The sequence below is a fragment of the Argopecten irradians genome, chromosome 1, assembly GCF_041381155.1.
Source record: "Argopecten irradians isolate NY chromosome 1, Ai_NY, whole genome shotgun sequence".
Taxonomy (NCBI): domain Eukaryota; kingdom Metazoa; phylum Mollusca; class Bivalvia; order Pectinida; family Pectinidae; genus Argopecten; species Argopecten irradians.
This window is the reverse complement of record NC_091134.1, coordinates 22,407,942-22,418,489: the sequence shown is the minus strand read 5'-3', so window position 1 is coordinate 22,418,489 and position 10,548 is coordinate 22,407,942. Positions and strand designations below refer to the sequence as shown.

Below are 10,548 nucleotides of genomic sequence, written 5' to 3'. Positions count from 1 at the left end.
TCATTGACTTTGTACTACTCTACATTATATTGAACTCGACTATGTACCCTTGGTCATCTCTCCGATGTCAATCCTACACTACTACTGTGTAACCAGATTCATGGACTAGGACAAGACATTATACGTCACACCGGAAGTAGCAAGTAATAAAGGGACGAAGAGACAACCGCAGCTACAACCAGTCAAGATAATCAAGAGGCATCATTACATGCTACATGTAGAATTAGCTTCCTTCGATGCGAAGTTCAGCCAAGTTTAGCCAAATTTATATCAACACGAATGTTTTAACTTCCATTGCCAGCTTGAATAAAGCTGTTAAATAATATGTCACGAAACTTGAGTGGTAATATCAAGCGTTTTTAAACATCGCTGGAAGACTTACCAACGTCTCCCATGTCACTGCCTTTCTTCTGTACCCAAGTTGTGTTCATTTGCAATTACTGAAACATATAATCTAGTCTACAACAATGGCATTTTTACTCTTGTTTTTAGTGCTAGATGATCATATAAGCAAGGTTATGGCTGGCCATGTTTGCCTCTTTTCTTTAGTGTTAGATTAACATACATATAAATTTAGGCAATGCGATGGCTGGCCGTGTTTGCCTCTTTTCTTTAGTACCTGCTGCTCCTATTGCATGATCGTAAAAGGCGACTAAATTTAGGATATTATCTTTTCTATTCTTCCTAACTGACTTCATCTTTCCTAATGCCTCCCTTGGCACTGCCTCGCGTTTGGCCTTGAGTTGAGCGTTCGCCGCTGTGAGGAAGGCTCTCGGTTCTGTCCCCTGGCCGAGACACACCAAAGTCTATAAAAGTGGTAGTTTCTGCTCCTGCTTTGGGCTCAGCATACAGGAAGTGGGACGACTGGTTCGCCTGTTGTCAGTATAATGTGAGCGGGTTGGGTGTGTTGCTTCGCCTTCGGCGGCATGCGTCAGTGATAAAGTACGCAGTTACACTATACAAGAAGACACAACACAAACATACCGCATTTTTCCAAAACACGCATCTCACACATCACACACACTGCATACATAGGAGGCCGTTCTTACATGATCCTGGCTGTTAATAGGTCGTTGAAATAATCAAACAAACAAACAAACTTTAGTGCTAGATTAACATATATATAGGCAATGCGATGGCTGGCTATGTTTGCCTCTTTTCTGTAGTGCTAGATTAACATATAGGCAACGTTATAATGGAATGTTCTGCTCGATATCTTTGGCAGTATGCTTCAGCAAGATAGCGCTACAATGTTGGCGAAAGTTGACGCTATAGTAATAGGTCACAATGCAGTCTCCAAAACTAACACGCTCAGAAAACACACATACTAACTATAAAAGCTGATGTCTTAGTGACTTGTTGTTGAAATGTTATGCACAGTGAAACTTTTTTGGATATTAGTTTCTCAGCGATAAATTTCCAACTTATACAAACCTATCACCCTAAATGTTCTACAAAGCCAATTCATGATCATCCAATGATTAACTGTTCTAGATGGAGTAGTATGATAAAAACAGAATGAAAAGAAAAACACTGCAATGCCATTAAAACCCACGTACGATATAATAAATACCTTTTGCTGCCAATATGATGTTACACCACGCGGAGACCTTTGGGTACTATAAAACCACTGTAAAGTCACGAAATGTTTCTCAAATTGTCACCGATACCGTGGGGAGTAATTTACCAAGTGTTCGCGTTGAACGGTGCAACAACAACAAAACAAAATCTTGCTCATTTTATTAGCTCACCTGGTCCAAAGGACCGAGGTGAGCTTATGGGATACCGCAGCGTCCGGCGTCCGTCGTCCGTCGTCCGTCAACAATCGACTTCTTCTCCATAACCGCTGGTCGGATTTCAATAAAATTTGACTGGTAGCATCCTTATGGGCTACTAACTGAAAATTGTACAAATAATGGGGCTGACCCCCCGGGGGCCTGAGGGGCGGGGTCAAAAGGGGTCAATTTGGCTATTTCCATATAAATGACCTCTTCTCTGCAACTAAGCATGGTATAGCACCCATAATGCAATGGTAGCATCCTTTTAGGCTGGGGATTCCAAATTGAGCAAATGATAGGGCTGACCCCCGGGGGCCTGAGGGGCGGGGTCAAAAGTGGTCAATTTCCATATAAATGACTTTTTCTCTGCAACTTAACATGGGATTGCGCTCATAATGCAATGGTTACATCCTTATAGGGTTTGGATTCAAAATTTTGCAAATGATGGGGCTGACCCCCCCCCCCCCCCCCCCCCGGGAGCCTGAAGGGTGGGGTCAAAAGGGGTCAATTTAGCTATTTCCATATAAACGACTTCTTCTCTGCAACTAAGAATGGAAGAGCACTTATAATGCAATGGTAGTATTGTTATAGGGTTGGGATTTGAAATTGTACAAATGATAGGGCTGACCCCCGGGGCCTTAAACGACAATAGATGCGAGGTCAAAAAGGTCAATTAGGCTACTATTTTCATATAAATTACTTTGTCTCTGAGCCTATGTATTGGATTGCATATTTGTATGGTATCAATAGCATCATTGTATGGTTGTGATTCAAAATTAAACTTTGGGAGTCAATTTTGCTTATTTTTCTAATTGTCAGATTCTTGTGATAATTACTAACAAAAAACCAAGTGAGTGATACAGGCACTCTGGGCCTCTTGTAGTGCTACCGAACAATACACCCGAGGGGCAAACCAGTCGTCCCACTCCCTTTATGCCGAGCACAAAGCACTTTTGTAGACGATAATGAGACTCGGCCAGATGGTGGAGAGAAAAACTATGAATAGGGCGATGTTAATGAAAACTTGCGTTTACAAGTACAGAGACTAGAACAATTAATCTCAAAGTTGTTGTATTTCATGAAAAAAGTAATAATTTTATATTACTATTCGGTACAAAGTACTGCCTATTAGCTAACCTCGGCTTACCTGTATCTAGTTTCAGAATTAATTCAGCTAGCCTGGCTTATTCCATAGTTTTGGAGTCGGTCTCCAAATTCTCTAAATCATGAAGTTATCTTGTTCGGTTGTCATAGCTGCCCCTGCTCAAACAATTTCTCGGTTGTTGATGCAAAGAAAAAGACACAGAAATGAGAAAAAAATAAAGAAACATAATCAAGGAAAGTAGACCTGATTTACTGTTTTTCTATTATCGGCTGCTATGATAAACTGATACCCTGTTTGAAATAAAAGATGGCAAACAGCAATACAGTTAGTGTTATTTGACTTTTCCCGTTCACAACTCATCTGAAATATTAAGGTACATACAAACATAGCCGCAGTACCAGGCAACAGTGAGCAAGTGTAAACAATGGAGGTGATCAAGGTAACAGAGAATGTCGTGATCAGCAAAGATAATCGCCAGTCCCGGGAGTACTAGTCCGGAGTTATACTTCTGGTAAGTCTGATACATTTACATATATCACAGCTAATATGGATATCAAATTAACATTGAAATTAGTATTCATTTAAGTCATATTTCTACTGTGCATGCGTAATCTAATACAAAGGAAAAGAGGATGAATTTAAGCTACGAAATGGAAAGGCATTTAGGTGAGACTCTGTCGTGTGATTTAAAGATCATGTACATTAGACAATGCAGTTTGATAAAAGATTTATCGAACAGTGTACGAGGATATGATAAGAGTATTTAAAGTGAAAAGAGCAAAATGTGTGGAAATCAGTTTCGGTCTTATTGTTTACCGACCGAAGTTTACATTCTGTTTTGTTGTGTTTTCGGTTGTTTTCTCACGCCAAGTTCCTATCTCGGATGATATCTTGTCCAAAGTTTACATCTAGTTGTATTGTATATAGTCTATGAAGTGCATGTGAAGGAAAAGAACAGTTTGTATTCAGAAACACTAGACCAAGAGTCTCTTTATCAAAATTCTGAAGTTTTTTGTTTGGACCCTGTTTCATGATTTCGATTAAATGGTATTATTTATCATCATGTTTGGAAGCAACGTCCAAACCCGTTTTTTGATGCTGTGAAACAGCATTCTTAGGTACGCTCTGAGAGCCTGTGCACATCAAAACAATGAAACCACTCCGCGATGAAAATTAAAAGTTGTTTTGTTCATTACACGTAATACTTGATGGTATGAAAAAATAAAACCCCAATATTCAATACCACAGACATAGAATTTGTACATACGTATACACCATGGATGGAGTGTTTTAAGTGTTCAGTTGGGACTCTATGATATTTGTATTACTCTGAGAACACTTGTCTCCCGAAAATCACGAACAACACCTTCTTCGCTGTCTTCCTCCGCGACAGACTTTCGGTGGATTTTGGATTGTGTATGTTTATTTAAATTTTACGTAATTCATGCTAATGATCGATTATGGTAATCAAATGTTAGGAAGGTAACTACAAAAGAAAGTTCTTATAACGCTTATACAGTTTTTTGTGTTGGTTGCATTGACGAACTATATCCGATGATACACTGTATTATTGCGCAGTAAAAGTTAATAGTATGTGTCTGTCACTGGGAGTTGTGTCTTTTGTTTATCGACATCTGCGTTATATTGAAAGGGGAAAGGTACAAAATTTATCAACATATATAAACTTACAAAATACAATGATGATATAGATCTATATATGTACGAGCATTTTAAAGTGACAAATAAACTTATATTGCCGTGTAATGTACGGTAGCCTTATGAAGACTTGCTAAAGTCCGATGTATTAATTGTATGAAGTTTTTTGGATGTTAGCGTTCTTATGAATTCAAAAGAAATTTCAGTGTTATAAGTTACCAAATAATGTACCTTTTACTTGGCAAAAGTATATGGCCATGTTTCATCATGAGTCAAAAGTCGGCAAAGCACAACTCACGGTATAATGTTCTGCACGATAATATCTCGCCAGCCAATTACTGTTAACGGCTAGCGATCTTGTGAGTTTAAAAGAAATCCGAGTGATATACGTAATGAAATAATGTACCTTTTATTCGGCATTCTGGCCATGACCTATTAGTCAAAAGTCGTCAAAGCAACCCATGTAAGTTTACTAAAAAGGAAACCAAAACATGTCCGGAAATGGTAATATTTCTTATGTTATATTTTTCCGAAAATATTCTTCAATGTTAAGTGGATATTAAGATACGGATATGTTTACTTATTATTTTTTGTCTTTGAAGAGACATTGATGAAATTGATAATTTAGTAATTAAAAAAGAATTATAAAAAATGATACTCAGATTCTGAACGGTTTCATTGGTGTCGAAATTGTTATTTCAGAAATAATTTAGATATAAAATTTATTACAGTTATTTCAGGAAAATGAGTTATTCAACTTATTAATCTTGAAAAACTTTAAATATCATAAAATAATTACGGTATACTGTAAATATATTTTGTTAAACTTCTTAATTCAACACTGCACACTTAAAGTATACTAAATTCAATATTTAATGAAAAACCAATTTCTTTATTATTTGGTTTGGATCCTTCAATCACAGCATCTATGAGTGGCCTTGGCACTTTGATTATGGTTAATGATATGTCTACATGACAATTGTACAAATATATGTTTTCTATTATAAAATTGGAAGAATTCATGGGCTGTGTTTTCAGTGTACCCGATTACATATCGATGAATGTGATTTATCAATAGTAGATATTTTCTTATTTTCATATTTCTTAAAGAAAGACGTGATGGAGAATAGAAGCCAAGCGTGTAGCCGACCTAGAGTCATCATACTGGTCGTTATAGTATTGGTGTTGTTGTGTGCGGCAGCCGGGATGATCGCCTGGGCAATAACAAGGGAAAACAGTTTCACGGACGATACTTCCGGAATGACGTCATGGACAGTCGGTAAGGCAGAGTTTCAATTAAAAAATGATTCTCTTGTCCTCGCTTATGACCAGCCTGTGAAGTTCAGGGGACAATTTGGCGTAAATCAGCCTTTAGGATCACCTATAGACTGTTCAGAAGCTGCGGATTTGGATTTGTGTCTCGACTGGAATGGGGATAGGAAACTAGAAATAGAATATAGCCTGGAAGGAAATGTCTCTTGCCATGAAATTCAATGGACAGCGCAAAAATGTCAAAATCAAATTTTGAAAGATTGCTTCGACATTGGTGAAAGTCACTGGTATGGAGGCTATGAAGACTTCCATCAATATTGGCCTCTCGAAAGGACAACTCGGAACACCTCAGCATATACACCTACCGACACCTATATGGATGAAATTGGCGATGTCGTAGACAGATACTTTATATCAACTGAAGGTATAGGGATATTTATCGAAAAAGACGTGCCATTGTATATAAGCATCAATGAAAGTGAAGACAAGAGAATTTGCTTGACGTCCACGTATAAAGATATGTACCCCTATGTCAACACAGAGGGGAAACTACCATCCCTAAAATACCATGTCTGTCGCGCTGGAAATGTCCGTAAGATACATGATTACATGTCAAACAGGTTTCATGGCAAGCCTTCGGATATACCTGACGAGAGACTATTCAAGTACCCGATATGGTCGACATGGGCCCAATACCACACCGAAATCAACCAAACCACTACTCTACAATTCGCTGACGATATTCTCCAAAATAATTTGCCTCACTCACAGATCGAAATAGACGACAACTGGACTCCGAAATACGGAGATATGACATTCGACACCGTGAAATTTCCATATGCCAAACGCATGATAAAAGATTTGACTAACAAGGGTTTCCGAGTCACAATTTGGGTACATCCATTCTTCAATATAGACTCCAAAAATTTTAAGATTGGGGCTTCTCAGGAAAACCAGTACTTCCTTCGTCAGGTAGGGAGTGATCTGCCGGCATTAGTGACTTGGTGGCGAGGTGAGGCAGCGGCCGTATTAGATGTATCAAATCCGAAGGCCGTTGATTGGTTTCTTGGATTCCTCTCCCAATTGAAATCTGAATACAATATAAGTTCATTTAAGTTTGACGGAGGTAATGGAGGCACAGTTCCTAAAGTATTTTCTTTCCAAAATAACGACAGCAATCCTAATGTATATGCTGAACTGTGGGCCCGTCTAGCGTATCGGTCCGACACCACAGTTCGGCATCAAGAGGTACGTGTTGGTGCAAGTACGTATGATTTGCCTATGTTTGTCAGAGTATTGGATCTTACGTCATCATGGGATCGTAACAACGGCCTGGAAAAACTTATCCCGGTCGCTATGACATTTGGTATTTTAGGATATCCTTTTGTCCTTCCGGATATGATAGGAGGAAATGGATATATAGGAGTTCCTGAACGCGAGTTATACATTCGTTGGCTGCAGGCAAACACATTCCTTCCGGCTATGCAATTTTCAATTGGTCCTTGGCTTTTCGACCAGGAAGTCGTCAACATATCACGTGACTATATTAATTTGCATGCAAAATATGCTGACGTCATCGTTAGTCTTGCACGCGAAGCAACAACAACCGGTGCACCGATCATTAGACCGCTGTGGTGGGTTGCACCAGATGACCCGGATGCACAAACAATAGACTCCGAGTTCCTTTTAGGGAATGACATTCTTGTTGCCCCAATCTTGAAGAAAGGAGCAAGATACAGGGATATCTATCTGGTGGAGGGCCAATGGCAGGATATGCTGAGGGGTTCGGTCTTACAAGCTGGTTGGATAAGGAATTACACTGCTGACATTCACGAGTTGCCATACTTTATTAGGCTAAACTCTTCAGTTACAATAAATTACTAGTTTGTAGTTATTTGTATTTTTCTTAGCAGTTGACATGTATATGTGCTGATATCTTTGATTATGGTGTCGCGTGTAAATAAGATGAACATGTTAATAAATAAGAACAATCTGTCGGCGCGAATCAATTGTATATTGGTATTTGCTTAAGCTTACTGCATGTACATGTATATACTTACCAAACCACTGTTTAGGTACCCCCAAGGTTTACTTAACTGTATGTTTGGAAGTGCGTATTATTATATAATACTATCCAATATTAACGTGATCGATAAGGATAACCCTTTTCACATGTACATTTTTTTTAATTTTTTTATCATTCTTGTTACTGAACAACGTACGATTCTTGACAGCATTTGGTTACAATATTATATAATGTACACGTGTACCTTTATTTGTGGAACCATTCTGAATTTTGAAGTGCCACATATCTCTAGCAAACAGAGTCCTACCGAACTTCATAGTACATTATTACCTGCTTATTAAGACTTATTTTTAACCAAGTTTGAAAGAAAAGTTTGAGAATATAATACAACATATGTGGAACAAGAGGCCCAGAGGGCCTATATAACTCACCTGTTTTTTTAGTAATTATCACAAAGACTCTTACAATTAGAAAAAATGGCAAACTTGACTCAAAAATGTGTTTAATTTTGAATCACAACCATAAAATGATGCTATAGATACCATACAAATATGCTATCCAATACATAGGTTCGGAAAAGAAGTAATTTATATGATATTAGTAGCCTAATTGACCTTTTTGGCCCCGCGTCTAAGACCCTCCCGGGGGGGGGGGGGTCAGCCCTATCATTTGTACAATTTCAAATCACCATCCTATATGGATGCTACCATTGCATTATGACTGCTTTTCCGTGCTTAGTTGCAGAGAAGAAGTCGTTTATATGATAACATCATCAGACCAGGTGGGCTAAACTAGGTTACATTTTATCTATAATATTTATGATTGCATATCATGGAACGCCATCATACGAAAAAAAGAAAACAACAAACATTCGAATTTTGAAAAGAAATGGTTAGACACGGAAGAAAATTCGATATCACAAGTCCCGCTTAAAGATTAGATTGAAATATTGATATTGTTAAATTATAGATCACTAGATTGTTTTTTCTTTAGATTGAATGAAGGGGAGTAACTTTGACATACTCACGATGTCATTATGTTTGATATGAAATGCATTGTATCTAGTATAACCATAGTATAAGGTCGAAAACGGGGGTTTTACAACTAGAATGACGTTGGGCGGATACAATGGGACTAATGTACGTACCACGTGACGACAGATAACGTGTGTGCGGAATTAGTATCGCCAGTGTAGTCGTCCCGCTGAAATGGCGTTAGTGCGGGATATCATATTTTGACGTCATTCCATTATAAATAGAAACAATAGTCCTGCACAAACGTTATTCAAATATTGACTTTTTGTAGGTTAATACTATTAGTTGCACAGTTTGTTAGTGACCTAATACGGAAAAATATTGGGTCTAAAATAAACTTGTATCGGGCGAGGCGAAGATACAAGTTTATTTTAGACCCAATATTTTTCCGTATTAGGTCACTAACAAACTGTGTAACGAATTTATCCCGTCGAAGACCCTTTCGATGAAGTAACTGCAAAATGGAAACCAAAACGACTCAAAACTTAAAACAATTTTCACCACATTGAAGACTCGAATGCGTTGTCATGTAATCCTAAATAGTGTTGCAGATTTCGGTTTGCTTTGAAAGTAGTCATCAGCGCTATAATTCAAACATTTTGTCTCCACCTCGTTGAGTGCCGTCGTCGCGAAGCGTTACTTGACCGCCATCTTGTTGCTAATAACGTTAGGGGCAAAGAACGATAACTCTATCGTCCAAACCTGATACGATTTCTACTAACCTGATACGACTATATCTTGGATATCACGTGACGTTATTTTAACCAATAGGAATACAGGATTCTTGTCTCAGGTGGGATAATAGGAATTGTTAAACCCGAGAAAGGTGATATTCCCCGAGGCCGAAGGTTTAACAATTCCTCGTATTAACCTACAAAAAGTCAATAATTGTTTTGTTATATGAAACGATACAATGATATAAGTTTTGCTACTTGGAACAATTTTGAAGTACAGTGCAATGACCAATTAACAAAATATTAAGAAAATCTTCATCCACATATCCTCAGTAGGTACATATAACTACATTTAAAATGTGTTAAAACATCTTTCTAATCCTACTTTACTGTTGTCTGCCATGTTGAAATTGGCTATTGCCCTATGATTGCCAATTCTCTATTTTTTGGGTCAAAAATGTGGAAGAGACAGGGAATTCCCTGTGTCTATTTATAATCAGTTTTCCGGATTTGCAATGTCAACTTCTGAACAGGTGTTCATCGGTCTCAGATTGACATTGCATTTTGTCAAGGCCTGTTCGGGCGGTCTAGACGAATCAGAAAACGGCAAAACTCACAATCATATAATAATATCAGGTATCACATGGTATGTGAATTAGTCCCATTGAAAAGATGGAGTCATGATCAAAGGAAGATGGGATTAATCGACGATAATCGTATATTATCAACGTCGATTTATTATCTTACAACCGACGTTCTAAAAACTTATTTTTAAAATGTAGTAAATTATTTGACGTTTTCTATCGATGACGTCAATTTTTTAGTATTGATGACATCACAAATGTACACTTTAAACTTAACTAAGTTGTATTTGGTTTATAATGCATATGGGTGCAATCCGTATGAAACAATGATAATAAAACAACAGCATAAATTTGTTTAATTTTATTTCGTATTTTCGTTCATAACATATTTCTAATGTTTGAGCAAACACAAAACTTAA

General features: G+C 37.7%; 1 protein-coding gene across 3 annotated transcripts; it reads left to right on the top strand.

Moving 5' to 3' along the window:
* Positions 1 to 3,220: 3,220 nt before the first annotated feature.
* On the top strand, positions 3,221 to 7,816 carry LOC138320999 (myogenesis-regulating glycosidase-like). 3 transcript variants are annotated; one of them, XM_069264373.1, is made up of 2 exons: positions 3,221 to 3,394; positions 5,650 to 7,816. In XM_069264373.1, exon 2 carries the CDS (start codon positions 5,659 to 5,661, stop codon positions 7,693 to 7,695), a length of 2,037 nt encoding a protein of 678 aa, XP_069120474.1. In that variant the 5' UTR covers positions 3,221 to 3,394; positions 5,650 to 5,658; the 3' UTR covers positions 7,696 to 7,816. The 3 variants fall into 3 exon arrangements, with proteins under 3 accessions (XP_069120474.1, XP_069120482.1, XP_069120465.1); XM_069264381.1 differs by lacking the exon at positions 3,221 to 3,394 and adding an exon at positions 3,420 to 3,549; XM_069264364.1 differs by lacking the exon at positions 3,221 to 3,394 and adding an exon at positions 4,237 to 4,541.
* Positions 7,817 to 10,548: the final 2,732 nt, after the last annotated feature.

Excerpts from the sequence above, each read along its gene's own strand:
- LOC138320999 (XM_069264364.1), top strand. The coding sequence starts at position 4,476 with ATGTGTCTGTCACTGGGAGTTGTGTCTTTTGTTTATCGACATCTGCGT. Across the intron at positions 4,542-5,649 it reads GTTATATTGAAAGGGGAAAG|AAAGACGTGATGGAGAATAG; the intron begins GTACAAAATTTA and ends TATTTCTTAAAG.